This window comes from Liolophura sinensis, chromosome 2 (assembly GCF_032854445.1).
Source record: "Liolophura sinensis isolate JHLJ2023 chromosome 2, CUHK_Ljap_v2, whole genome shotgun sequence".
Lineage (NCBI taxonomy): Eukaryota > Metazoa > Mollusca > Polyplacophora > Chitonida > Chitonidae > Liolophura > Liolophura sinensis.
This window is the reverse complement of record NC_088296.1, coordinates 16,421,046-16,435,834: the sequence shown is the minus strand read 5'-3', so window position 1 is coordinate 16,435,834 and position 14,789 is coordinate 16,421,046. Positions and strand designations below refer to the sequence as shown.

The window sequence follows — 14,789 nt, the reverse complement described above, 5'->3', positions numbered from 1 at the left end:
AGCTACGGTGTTTTTCTTCACTTCCCTGTACCCATAAATCGATATAGGCCTACCTTTGAAATGTTTTCACCCGTGTCCATCTGTCAGATAATATTGCCATAGTTTTCATTACCTTACTCAACTAATGACCAGTGTCATTGTGTTTCCATAGGAGTCGAAATTTCAATTTGATTACTCATTTTGTGAGATAATCAATGTAAAATGTTCAAGGAAATCTTGTGTAAACATCGCAGCTGTCAGTGTCTTACGAGGGTAAAACATGGATTCTCATTGATCTAATCCTTTTCGCCAAACTTTACCTTATAGACACACCTAATTTCGCCAAATGGAATTGATGAGAATCGTGGCTATGGCTATAACCGGCGCGCAATGTTTACAAACACTGACGAAATGTGGACACAGGCCTATACCTCCATGGACACCTTGCTCAAGTTATAACCGTAGCCCATCAACGTAGATCACCGAGCTTATTTTTTGTAAATTAAATTAATTCACTTTTGGACTGATATAATCACGGTGACAAATTGAGACCTTACTACATCATAATACCTACTGTAACATGACCAAAAACTTAATATTTTTGTTTTAAACCTATTCGTTATCAAAGAATCCTCAACAGAGCCCATTTTATGCTTTGTGTTAATCCCATTCCATACGTATCACAGGCCCCCACATGAGCTGCTTCAGTTGGCATGGAAAAATACCGTTCGGGAGATCCCAAAGTGTAATGAAAGGTTAGTCAGGTGTGTGGATAGCTTTTCTTTCCGTCAAAACTCTATGCTTTCGGGAGATATTTTAGAGATAGATGTTTTTTTTTTTAAATCTATATGGCGCTATTACAGTGCAGTTAGACCTGAAGAAAAGACTCAAAACGACCTTGAAAAAACTCAATATTTCTGATAGGGTAGATAAATTATTTTGACGTCTATAAACCCTTCACTGAAAAATGTTGATTGTATCCCTTCTGCATAAATTAACTCTAATTTATGACTTTATACATTTTCTTAGTGATATGACAAAGCAATAAAAACATCTGAGAACTAAGCGGCTAAATCATCCAACCATCCCATTGGAAATGAGGCAATTTAGAAAAATACCAGGAATATATGCTATATGTTTCAGTTTTACTCAACACAAATTGCATATAAGGCATTTGTACACAAATACATATATTATATGAAGACAGTAGCACTAAACTGAAAATCAGGCTAGAAGTCAAATCAGGACGACGACAATGACACGCCCTCTTCATCTTGGAGACACTCGCTTCGTCGTTTGTTCTTGTTGTTGACAGAAGATGCTGTCCTGACAAATCCACGCAGTGGAGCAAATATGGCGACCGCTGAAGCTGCGGAACGCCGAAGATTCTGCTGAACATGTTTCCGCTTCGGCGGCTTTGGTGGAGCGACACGTGCCTCTTCTTGACCAATCAGCACTCTGTCTCTTGCTTGATGCGCAATTGCTTCCATGATGACGTCATCAGGGATCACTCCAAGCGGTCTGACTTCATTCTCCAGCACATATTTGGGCAGGCCTTTGAAGTTGATTCTATGTGCAAAAATTTTGATGGTTCTCCGGAAGTAGTTGTTGCTTTTTTTCCGGCAGTATCGTCTGCTCCACTGCAGCACTGCTGCCCACTTGGTCTTTTCACTGGCTATCAAGTCTCGTCTCAGCAAAATCATGACGGCAGTTGACTTAGGCAGAAATTCAAACTCGGGCAAACAAAAGACCTCTTCGGCTCGTGTACTGATGAATTCCAGCAGTTTTTGGGCGAGCATGCGTGTCCAGTTATACTGAGCATAGGCTTCAGTAGACACCAGCAGGGACAACACGGTGTTTACCTGGGTGAAGTGGTGGGCGAAGTCAAAACAGGCTGTTCTCAGATCTGGCAGCTCGTAGGTGTCGGCTGCGTTCATCACGCCAACGACAGACTCAGGATTGATGTACACCCGACCACTGTGCAGATAAACCATCACTCTTTGGAAAATGTCGACGTCAAATTCCTCAATAGGTACTTCCAGTCCCCTGCAGGTTTTCGATCTCATCTTCTCGTATTTGGAACCTCTGTTTCTTCGAAAAAGACGGCGAAAGAATCCAGGTTTCTTTTGTCGTCTAGATACCATTTGCTCCGCTGCTAGACTTTGGTGGAACATAATCAAATTGAAGAAATATTTGCTTCTGGTGGCGAGGATAGCTTTTACTCCGTACACCTCCGACTTTGTCTTCCCTACTACAAATGTGACGTCACATAATTCTGGGGTGTTGATGATCTCGCGCATGTCATTACTCAGGCCTGTAGGATTACGGAAAAACATGACATCACCGTGTGTCGTTTGCTCTGTGTTTTCTTCATTTTCAATGAAAATGGTGTCTTCTGGATGCAAGTTGGTTTCCCTTACAATGTGATTTTCATATACGTCGTCATTTCCCGTTTCCACGTAACCGTCGGCAGTTTCCGGAACTACACAATCCACTTCGTAAAACGCAGTTTCCCCAGCACAAAGCTCAGTCTGGTTGAACGTCGACTGATCTAAATACTCCGCACCCATCAACGTACACAGACCATCGCTTGGGTCGACGTAGAAACTACCTTGTCTTAGAGAAACAACTGATCCATCCATATTTGTCAATTGCACTGGCCTCTGCTGAAGTTCTTATTCCACAAAGTGCAATCTGTGATTGATTTTAATTTGGATTCGGCGATATTTTTATAACTGCTAATGTCAGTATTCTCTCAAATTCGACATCTGAGATATTCATAAAGTTTGGAGAACTGTATTCACTCCATTTCATTCTGGTACACATGGACACTGAAATCTGTTCACGTGAATTAGAAACAATTGGCTATAAAATCATGCAGTTTTGTTTGCCACCAGGGGTGGCCTAATTAAGAGTTACGATTAATGGGGGGGGGGGGGGGTTTACGGTACAAGGTAGTTGATTACGAGAGTTATTTGTAAAATGATTTTCTCGGCTGGGGGTAATGAGCGACTCCGCTTTTTGACGAAGGTAGCCCCCATATACTTTCGCATCACGTGTTTTCTATAGCCTTCATGTACTTTTGCATCACGTGTTTTCTATAGCAGTAGTTATAGTTTCTTTCAGAACGTGAACTGAATTTTTATTTGTATTAACTGCTTAGTGATGTTCACGCAGATGAAACGAATAATGAGGCTGTGGAGGATAATCAGGTAGTATCGAACAGCAACGAAACCGAGTTGATTTACATCTATAGATGGGCTGTTACAGTTAATCTGTGTGGGCTCTGTAGATATTTTACTTAACTGAATCAATGAATGTGTCTTATCTTAACGCAACTAATATAATCAGTTGTTCTGTAAATTTTTTGTCACGCTGCAAAGATAAGTATTTTGTTTGTGGCACATTCAAAAGGAATTTGTGCGTAGTTCTATTTTTTGAAGACAATTAGAGTGTAACAAGGTAAATATGATGTCAGAAAAGCGGCTAGAAGTGGTTGACAAAGCTAACGAACCACCCACTCTTCCACACTCCACCCAGTCTCGGGCAGGATGAATGAACTCATCTCCTAATTTTGATGTTTAAATGTGTGATCAGTGAGCAGTGTTAGTTAATTAATAATAATGCCATGAAAACTTGTTTCCACCCCAGCGGCTTTGGTGGAGCGACACGTGGGCCTTCTTTACCAATCCCCACTCTGTCTCCCAACCTATCAACGTACACAGACCGTCGCTTTGGGTCGATATAGAAACTACCCTCTCTTAGAGAAACAACTAACCCATCGGTGTCTGTAGATCACACTGCATTTTGTTGAAGTTCTTGTTTCAATGGAGGAACTATGACTAATTTTCGTTTGGATTTGAAGACTTAAACATAAAATTAATTATGTAAGAAACTTTCCTTCAATTATGTGAGGATCCTTCTTTTAAAGGCAAAGTCTTCGAAGGCAAAAATCGAAGTAGAAATTATTAAATAGACTACTTAAAAACTATGCGTAAATATACTTTCATTTAGTTTTGTGGAAACAGTTAAAGGCCCTCATATGTTTCGATTCTAAGGTGGGCAATATAGGCCATACCGTCAGAGTTCAGGAAATCTGACGTCACAGTAAGTTTTTCCACTCTAATCACGACACTGAATTTCACCCGCGAGTAAAAAATTCCTTCCTTCTGTTGAACATCCGGAAACGAGCTGATGTGACGTATTATAACCTTGACTTCGTATTTTAGCTTTCTTTTACAAACAAGTGGAACTGGAAAGCATAGACAATTCAATTAAATCTAAATATATGGTGCTTGGCAAGTTTTATACTTTGCAGCATACATGTAGGGCAGTTGGCACCTTGCCAAGCACCATATATTTAGATTGAATTGAATTGTCTAGAAACTGGAGCCCAGATGACAGGGAAAAAATGGTCGCTGATGAAGTGGCACACATGGGTTGGCAATTTTTTTTTATCGGCGAGGGCGATCAGTGATCTCCAAATTCCTGCAGCCTTGAACTGCGTAGCTTTCTTGTCACATGCAGCAACACCGGCCAAATGTAAGTATCACTCGCGACACCCATTTAAGATTTAAAGGGCAAAACTTCTGCGCAGACAATGGTCTAGAGAGGCTTGTGTTCTCGTATGTAAGCTCAGAATTAGTGTAACTGACAGTTTCATTCATGACCAAGTAATACATTTTGCCGAGATTTCCACTAACCTTAGAAAGGTGTCCTAATGACTTTATTTTGTCTCTAAAAATGCCCCCTTTTTTTAGGAACATTGGGTGAACTTGTTGCGATATTGTTTTTAACCATATATTTAGAACAGTGATCCAATGTTGCCAGGAAAAAAAATTGAGAGAAAAATGTTGTTTTTCAGAAATGGTCTTTGGTATTTCTATGATTATTCCCATTAATAAGTGCAGTTATAGGAAATACAATTAACCATGCACATGTATTTGATTTTATTTATTTATTTGATAGGTGTTTTATGCCGTACTTAAGAATATTTTACTTACACGATGATGGATAGCATTATGGTGGCAGGAAACCGGCTACCCTTGGAAATTCCACAACCATTCGCTCTTTGCTGGCAGAACTTCCCACGTACAACTACAGAGGAAACTAGTATGAACTGGATAAAAACTCCCCACAAACGTATTGGTGAGAGGCTCCCGATTGATTGTCCAGCGTTTGCACTTGGCCACAGAGGCCCTGACCACCCATTTAAAAGGAGAAGAAAATTTAAATATCAAATACCACTGAAAAGAGTATGCATTTCCTCGCAGGTGCATGCCATAAAAAAATTCTAATATGTACCTCAAGTTGATATATTTTAAATAAAGTCAGCGCCAAAATCTGCTGTGGACGACTCCATTTTGCCTAAGAACTAGTCCTGAAGTCTTCTGTGTGAGGAGGAAAATTGCCGTCGGAAACCGTCGAAGTACAGTTTGTACATTTCCGAGAAAACTCTTCTTCCCAGAATGTAGCAAAGGGTATAGTTCGTTTTCCGCTTGACGATCGGGAAACCGGAATGTTGGACGTAGGTTCCAAGTTTACACGCACAAACCGGCAGTTTTAACGACTCTCACTGGCTGAGAGGCGACATACCCCCAGCATAAATTACAGGGAGTTAAAGAGGCTATGGACTCAGCGATTTATACCATCTTTGCCGTTTTCAGGCTTTACGCGTATGGCAAGGAAAAATCGCAAAATTATGCAGCAGGCACCAACAGATAGAAAAAAAAGGGTGCTTTTTTCAGCCTATAGTGTCATTTTTTTAAAGTTTTCATCTCCTTTAAGTGTATCCATTATAAATCTAATCCACAGAAGTTTAGTTTGGGTAATGATGCACCAAATTATATCAACTTCACTCGAAAGAAAAGATTCTTATATACAACAAACAAGATTTACAGTCTGATGTTCTCCACATTATTCAGCCGTTAGTCAATCAATCAAACAGTCATTTTCGCCTTTGATGTGGATGGCTGCTCTGTCTCTTTCTCGTATTCTATTTCCACTCGCGGACGCTTTTTCCTCAATTGTTTGAATTTAGATACAGTTTTCACCTCTTCATCTGAAGAGCTGTCCTCCTCAGAGTCATCACCATGGTGATCAGTCAATTTGTCCATATCCTCTAAATCTGACACCTCACTTTCATCAAACTCATCTTCTGCGATGTACTCAACCTCACCAGAGTCACTGTCAGAATCAGAAGCCGAACCCATGTCCGCCTTAGCAGATGCGGCCCCATCTACTTCCTGTTCATTTTCCTTTTCCGTTTCTTCTTCACTGGACACCTCTTCGTCTTCCAGAACTTTATCAAAAGCCGTCGCTGGGAAATTGTAAATATCTCCATACGTTCCCTCTTTAAGTCTCTCGAGAAGTTCCTTTTCAATGGCAGTATCCAGTCTGGCAGCTACCAAAGCCTTTTCCTCGCGACGGCTCTCACGTCTCTCAACTTTTCGATTTAATGGTACGAGTTTTCTTTTCCGTTTCAAGGTCAGCTTTCGAATCCTGATCAAGTACTGGGTGATTTTTGTGAATCGCTGCTTACACTTGTGCCTGAAAAAAAAAAAAAAGAAAGAGTAAAACTAGTTATTTGTTTATTTGTTTTGTGTATTATGCCATACTCACCAATATTTCACTTATACGACGGTGGCCAGCATTATGGTGGGAGGAAACCCAGCAGTTAAGGGGAAGGCAATGACCATCTGCAGAACAAACCTTCCCATGTACAACCGAGCCAAAGCCAGCATGAGCTGGACTTGAACAAGAGTATAAACTACGGTTACTCCATATCAATACAGACCATAATACACAGATATGAATTAATGGGGTTGGGTAAAATTAGTGTTGTTATTAGAACAGCAGTATGTACGTTTATATACGTTTGAGGCGGTTCCTCGTTGGCCTAATAGTTAACATGCCAGTGCAGTGCAATGGCCCAGGACCAGCTCATGCTGGCTTCCTCTCCGGCCGTAAGTGGGAAGGTCTGGCAGCAACCTGCGGATGGTCGTGGGTTTCCCTCGGGCTGTGCCTGGTTTCCTCCCACCATAATGCTGGCCGCCGTCGTATAAGTGAAATATTCTTGCGTACGGCGTAAAACACCAATCAAATAAATAAATAAATAAATCAATGACCCAGGAGCCTTCATCCTTGCAGTTGCTGTGAGTTCAAGTCCTGCTCATGATTGCTTCCTCTTTGGTCATACGTGGGAAGGCCTGCTAGCTGTGGATCGTCTGTCATGGGTCTTCCTCACCATAAGTCTGGCTGACGCCGTATGAGTGAAATATTCTTGAGTACAGCATAAAACACCAATCAAATAAATATGTTTGTGGAGACCCTCATCTACGCGGCAATATTTAACTAAATGATCTTCTTCGAACAAAATGTGCTTGTAATATAGTTTTACCCTCATTCTGCCCTTCTCCATTTTAATTTAAGTATATCTGGAAATAAAATAATCTGTTTTATCTTAGGTTTTATGCTCGTCATAAATAATATGTCTAAGATCTCAGTTCTGGTAAAAATTAAATGAACAAGGTAGAAACATTGTTTGGAAGACAACTTGGCGTCGCTGCGTAAAATGTTGGATTTAGATAGCACTGTAAAAAGGACTAACTTTACAAATCTTTGCCAGTAAATCAGATTCTCGTCAATTTGCTGCAGAGCCTTCTCGTAGTTTCTGGACAATTTCACTTTCTCCCACATGCGTCGTGGGAACGCCGCCCGCTCCACAGTCTTCATGTACAAGTAGCAGACACCTTTCTCCTCTCGCACTGTAGCATACTGACTGTTAGCCAATGGACACGACTGTCTGTTACATAGTCCCGTAAGGTTGTACTCATTTCTGTGAAAAAAAAAAATAAATAAAATGTACATGTACACAAGAATTCAAGTGGTTCACTTATCGTCAGACACCCTTGACAGTGTTTGCTAGATGCTTCACAACTGTCACATGCTGCTCAGTAAGACACCATTACAGTAGTTTGAATGTCCATGAAGGGTTATACTAGATTACATGGCTTCAGAGTTCAAATCTTAGAGACAGCTGAAAAACGAAGTGTCAGCCAGAAACACCTGGAAATCGGAACGAGTGAGTTAGACGTGTGATCATTAGGAGTATTGAAGAAATTTTACCTGCAGAACTTCTGACTTTTAGTTCGAGCCTTAAAGGAACAAAAGGAACCATTGATGATGCTCCAAATTACGTCGTCGTGCTGCATTATCGACTAGGATTCCCTTCAACAACATTAATTTTGTTTCCGACAACCACGTGTGTCGTCGTTGTATTCGCAAACGGAAACAACGAGCGCCCTCTACAAAAGAAATAAAAATACATTATCTCCCTTTCCGCCATTACTAATCTAACCTTTTATTGGCGGAGACCAAAAATTCATCCAATCAACATTCGTTTCACAAAAAGTTTTCAGTTTACACCGCCATCTTCACGCTTCTCCAACGTTGTGGCTGTCTGCTTTACAAATTTTCAACCGTAAACACAAGCAGTAAGTCTTGATGTTGACACTTAGTTCTGAGAGACAATAGTTTACGGTTATGTTGTCAAGCCGGACGTCGGTCAATACATAGTTCATGCATAGATCATTTAAGCAGAAACCGTTCAACTATATGCCGGCGCAATCGCATGCGACAACAACAACAACAACAAAATATTCACCGTCATGCTTTTATAATCAGTCACGATAACAGTGTGACATTAGTTGTTATTCGCCACATATACACTTTTCTCATGTGGAGTGGAGAATGATATAATTCTGTGTTTGTCCATTTTGTGATTAGATTTCATTTTCACTTATCAGAAGCTACCACTAGGCCTAATCTTTATAACTAAAGATGGTAACCTTGTTCCATTCCCTAGCCCCGAATGATTCCAACTCCTCTTCTTACACTGGCCTAGCGTTGTTGGAGTTACAACTCTTACAGTGTTGATTTCGTACTCAATGAAGATCCAGACCAATTCTCTTTGTTATCTAACAAGTCTGACACTTGTAAAAGACTCCAAGCTAAAGACCTGCTTTCCCCACCCACCGCACGGCGACCATACGTCCTTACTCGATTTTGGATAGATTTATTATAGACATGAAGGCTTCCACGGTATGCGCTGCTCGGCGAATGCCGCCATCTTTGCACTACTCCACTATGAAGCAGGACATGCAGGTAGCTGCTCAACATGGCGGCGCTTGCCGAGGAGTGTTTACTGTGAAAGCATTCATGCATATGGTGGCGGTGGGGTGGGTGGGGGAAGCAGGTCTTTAGGTTGGTGTGTTATATGCGTTAGACTTGTTCAATAAGAAAGAGAATCAGCCTGGACCTCTATTGAGGGCGAAGTTAACATTGTAAGTGTCAAGACTCTAACGACACTAAGCCGGTATAAGAAAAGGAGGTGGAGTCTTCCAGGTCTAGTCCATAACTCAGAATATTTTTCTAACCACTCTTAGAACCACCATAATGTATCCCACCTAAGAATTTCTCAGTCAGTATTCTGTTGCGAACTTGACGGACCACACATTTGTTGGACTGCAGTCACTTCTCAGTTGTGCTGAAATCAGTCATGCAGTCATACTGGTACTGAAAATGTGCTCTAAGTATTGAAGAACTCAGCAGCATCATTCGTGTACTTATTGTGTGTACTTAACCACATAGTGAAGTCAGGTTTTTCTGTCAGTGATGTGCAATCCCAAAACGCACCCTTTGGGGATTCTGCCACAATGAAATGTGACTGGAAGCTGGGTGTGTCTAAACATCCCATAACTCTGGCTTCTCACGTTGGATTCAGTTCCTGCCTTGGTGCATAAAATGTCTGATGAGTGTTACGTCATCTGTGAGAGCTGATGTAACATTGTGACTGTCAGTTGACCTTTTTCATGTGATGGCTCGCAGTGTCTTCGTGGGTGCAAGCCTGTTGTATATAATTTATTGGAGGTGTGAGAACATGTTCAACTGATACATGTAGTTTATGATGAGGTTGGCAGTTGTATAATCCCAGCCCGCATAGATCGACTACATCTTATGCTCTCATCTCCAATTTACAGTCTGCATGTACATTTGGGATAAGATAATTGTACATGCAGACGTGGAGCCTGCCACTAACATCTACTGAAGACTTTTCTTAGGGTTGTGTTCCTTGCTTTGTTTTTTTGTCCAGTATCTATGTGTACATTTAATACAATCGTGCCTAACCCAATATTACTATGGGTTGTCAGTGCCAGCTGTGACCTGTTGTAGTGCATAGAGTGACGACCTCGTGAATGGTTTATCTGGGATTCGGGGCCAACACAGATTTAGGCAAGGGGATGTCGCAGTATATGTGTGACAGCCTCTTCAGACAAAATTAACATGGGAGAAATAGGCAGGAAAATAGGAAAATTTGGGAAAAAATTGGAATTGAAACATTTTTCTTTCAATTTGTGGCTAAACATGCTAAATGTGTAGTCTTGAATCATGTCATATGAAGACTTTGTCTTCGGTTGTCGCTCAGCATAAAAGGAATGGCCCAAGTTCTGGGCGGCATGGTGTCCGTCTAATGTGACGGGCTGGGGTGTCCCGTTTGGTGTCTTTGGCATGGCACTCTAGAGAGTCAACACTATAAATATGTGGAGATGGAGACCAGCTGACTACAAGGAGACACCATCGTGATATGACTGAAATAATGTTGAAATTGACCAGCTGAGAATTTGATATTTAGCAATATCAGAAAGACACATAAAATATATAAGCACATTTTTTTCCTGCACTGATTTTGCTTGCTAACCCACATTAACATTTGATCTATTTTATTTATAATTTCAGGACCATGGCATTGTCGAGAAAGGAGCAGGATGAGTTACGTCCCCTGCTTGACATCACAGTACAGAAGTTCCTGGGTTTTAGTGAGCCAACACTGGTAACGGCATCTCTGAACTGTGTGGATAGCGGCTATGACAAACGCAAAACAGTCGGTAAGAACCTGTCCATAACAGGCCTTCAGCTTTGTTTTTGAGCAGGCGTGTGAGTATTACTGTTTGTTTGAAAGTGTTTTACATGCATATATAGCTAATAATTGTATTAAGTCATGTTCTCTATTTATGATTTTAACGAAGCCCAGTAATCAATGCAGTTGTACACAGACCAAATGGAACAAGAGGAGATTTCATTCATATTTAATACACTTTTATGTAATCATTTTAGAACTTATTAAACTTATTAAGGTATTAAATTTAAATCTTTAAACCAGGTGTGTGTTGCTAGCACACCTAGATTTTGGTTCATGACGGTGAAGGTGTGGGAATGTTACTGCATGCCTCAAATTCCAAGGCCTACCAAATATGTACTGGTAGGAAAAGGTAGTGGTATCCTAAATAGATTGCATAGATTTTAAAAGTCTTCAGAATCTGAATTTGTAGCTGCCTCAGATGATTTACTGATGTTCCCACATATGTCGTATCCCCGTGCCCTATCCAAACTAATGTGGTGAATAGCAGCAATCATGCTGAAAGACATACACATAGGTGTCAACAAGCGGGTGGCAGAGTGCTAGCTATGAAAGGCAAGGCTCTGATCATTCACACTCAACTTTTCTAAAACCAAAGTCAGGTGTAGACAACCTGATCTGTTCCTCCATAACTGATGTTTCTCACCATAAAATAGGGTTATTTATTGATCAGTGTATTCAGATGTTTGATTTTGTGTGGAACATCGTAAAAAAAGAGACATTGTTATCATGTATGACTGAATTGGTGTTGAACCCCAAGCATTTATTCATTCATTCATTCATATCAAGGAGATAGATAGACTTAAGAATTGAAACAGTTCGTATGACCACTACTTCATATCTATTGGTGGATATTACTGCCTTATCATGTAAGTTATATATTGTGTTGAAAATTGTTTGCTCTACTTTTCAGACAAGTTGTCTACGATTCTTGATGACACCCAAGCCTCAAAATTTGCAGACAAACTCTTTGCAGTGTTAGACGAGTACAGGGCCAGTAATAAAGTGTCGAGGAGCAAACGGAGGAAGGTCAGGCTTTCTTTGTAAATTTGCATTGTTGTGGTGCAATTTTTACTTGTCAAATGATGGGAAAGTTCACTGGTCATGCTGGTTTTGCTGTAGGTTTACACGTATATGTAGCCCTTGTCAAAGACAACATGGACTTAATCACTAAGAGCTTGCTACATGTAACTAGAACTACTATTAAGCAATTAAATTTCTTATTTAATTGTTAAAAGACACATTTCTGGGTGCTTTTTACTGTGAAAGTATATAAATTATTTAAATGCAGCATAAAACTTCGGAGGGGGCTCTGTGACCGAAAGGGTTAACATGCCCGAAAGGGTTAACGCGCCAGCGTGGCGCAATGACCCCGGAGCCTATCACCAATGCGGTCACCGTGAGTTCAAGTCCAACTCATGCTGCCTTCTCTCCACCCCTACGTGGGAAGGACGTCAGCAACCTGCAGATGGTCATGAGTAAATAAATAAATCTAAAACTTCAGAGCAAAACAATGCATAGCTCCATGTGGATGTTGTCTATTAAAGGGTGGATAACTCAGTGGGATATATCACAGAATAATGGGTAATGAGATATCTTCCCATAGACAATATCCGGATGTCGTTATGCCTATCTTGGTCATGGGCCTTAGCTGAGCATTGGTTCCCATTAAATAAAGATAAACTCAGTCAATTCTTTTTAAATAACTTCAGAGTCCGACTGTTGTTGAAAATGCTGACTCGTTATATCATCTGTGCTGAAATATTCTTCATTGAAAATTGGTATTTATCATTTACATACACAACATGCACCCTTTGTTTTCCCTCAATCCTCAGGATGATCGTGAAGAAGGGACAGAGGTTAAGAAGAGGCGTTTCCATGACGACGAGAGCGTGGCCATCCCCGGTCCAGGGAATTCTAGCCCTGGTCAGCTGACAGCAGACAAGGTCAGCTGGTGGTCAACATGGCTCTGTGTCTTTTTTATTTGCCCTCATTGCAGATTTGATTATAATACGGAATTGCCCGTGCGTTTATCCTTCCATCAGTCTGCGAAGTTTTCGGCATTGCCACCAGATGTATCTAGACTGCTTCACTAAGATTTATAAACTTTGTTCACATTGTGTTTCTTCCATGAGGGAAGAAGCCTATCGGAAATACATCACATCACTTTGGAATTTGTATGCGCCTTTTAATGATACATAGCTTTTTCATGTTAACCATTTATTTGAAAGTACATATTGTCTGATACCGCCAACACAGCATTATTATCTTCAACACCAAACCTACTGGCATTGTTTGTCAGTCAAACTATCATCAGGCTCAAATATTTTTGCTAAGGTTCCAAAAATCTAAAAAGTTCAAAAAGGAATTGGGTTCCTCCGTGGCTCAGTTGGTTAGCGCACTAGCGCAGTATAATGACCCCGGTGCCTCTCACCAATGCGGTCGCTGTGAGTTCAATTCCAGCTCATGCTGGCTTCCTCTCCAGCTGTAAGGTCTGCCAGCGATGTGCGGATGGTTGTGGGTTTACCCCGTGCTCTGCCCGGTTTCCACCCACCATAATGTCAATGGCCGCTGTCATATAAGTGAAATATTCTTAAGTACGGCGTAAAACACTGATCAAATAAATAAGTCAGAAAGAAATTCACATGTATTGTCCCTCTTCAACCTTTTTGCATGTGTGTGAGGTGTTTATTGAAGCATATTCTGAAGGCATTATTCTGTGTAGACTGATAAGATTATACTTTTTGTGAAACTAAAATTTGCCAATCCAACCAATGTAGTCACATCTCCAAAGTCATAGTATAAATCTTCATACATTGCACTGAAAATTTCTCTTTCATATGCGAAAAGGTTGGAGAGTTCTGAATGAAACACCTCAGAAATAAATCAAGAAATAAAAAACTGTATTCAGTCAATCAATCAAGTAATTTAACCGTTATCAGATAAAGGAGATGATGGCAGCTGCCCAGAGAATGATTCATGACCGTAAGGTTCAGCTGGGGGCCCCTCTCGTCCCAAAGCTTCCCACACAGCCTGTAAAGGAGCCAGGGATCCCACCACTCAGCCAGACGCAGGCGTTGATGAGTGACGCTGTGGAGAAGGCCAAAAGAGCAGCAGAGTTGCAGTCCAGAATACAGTCCCAGCTAGCCGGCCTCAACTCTGCTGGCTTCTCCATACCTACACAGCCAGCCGTGTGAGTTTTGTCAGATTCTGTTTTGTAAACAGAGATCATGTGTTTCAGATTGAAAGATTATTGTTTTGCCTTTCACAAGCAAAAAACACCTGATCGAAATTGAAATTGAAATGTGGAAATTTTGAGTCCTGGGACTTTAAGTGTATTTACACAAGCTTTCATCTGCACATTGATAAAACCAATCTGCTGTACTTGGGAAGGTCTGTCAGCACCCTGCGGATGGTTGTGGGCTTCCCCCGGGCTTTGCCCGGTTTCCTCCCACCATAATGCTGGCTGCCATCACATAAGTGAAACATTCTTGAGTACGGCGTAAAACACCAATCAAATAAATAATTAGAAAGTAAATCAAGCATTCGTGTTTACATAATGTGGTTAGAAGTTGACAATCTATCAAATTACAACAGAATGAACAAGAAATGTTTAGCTGCAGCAGTGCAAACGCATATGTGTAGTTGTCGCTTAAGTCACAGTTAGATCTTCATCTTGTCTGCTGTTAGGCCTACATGTAGTTTGCAAGTATGGATTCACAGTATGCTAAATTCTGCTACAGCTTTGTTTACGAAGAGCCCTGCAGTTTACAAACAGATATTTGACACATCACTCCAAATTCTAATTTATCACGAAATGACGATAATGAAA

The 14,789-nt window shown here is 40.8% G+C and overlaps 2 protein-coding genes across 2 annotated transcripts in view; one reads left to right on the top strand and one right to left on the bottom strand.

Annotated features, from left to right (window-relative positions):
• Positions 1–5,003: 5,003 nt before the first annotated feature.
• Positions 5,004–8,250, bottom strand: LOC135462939 (protein MAK16 homolog A-like). The gene is made up of 3 exons (XM_064740255.1): positions 8,107–8,250; positions 7,589–7,816; positions 5,004–6,528 (listed from the first exon to the last, which is right to left on the bottom strand). The coding sequence occupies exons 1-3, from the start codon at positions 8,190–8,192 to the stop codon at positions 5,919–5,921; spliced, it is 924 nt and encodes a 307-aa protein (XP_064596325.1). The 5' UTR covers positions 8,193–8,250; the 3' UTR covers positions 5,004–5,918.
• Positions 8,251–8,416: 166 nt separating this feature from the next.
• LOC135462699 (U4/U6 small nuclear ribonucleoprotein Prp3-like) overlaps positions 8,417–14,789 on the top strand; it is a 31,488-nt gene continuing 25,115 nt past the window's right edge. The window contains 5 exon segments of the mRNA XM_064739920.1: positions 8,417–8,474; positions 10,777–10,925; positions 11,871–11,986; positions 12,793–12,903; positions 13,900–14,150. Of these exon segments, the coding sequence (XP_064595990.1) occupies positions 10,781–10,925; positions 11,871–11,986; positions 12,793–12,903; positions 13,900–14,150 (623 nt within the window). The 5' untranslated portion in view covers positions 8,417–8,474; positions 10,777–10,780.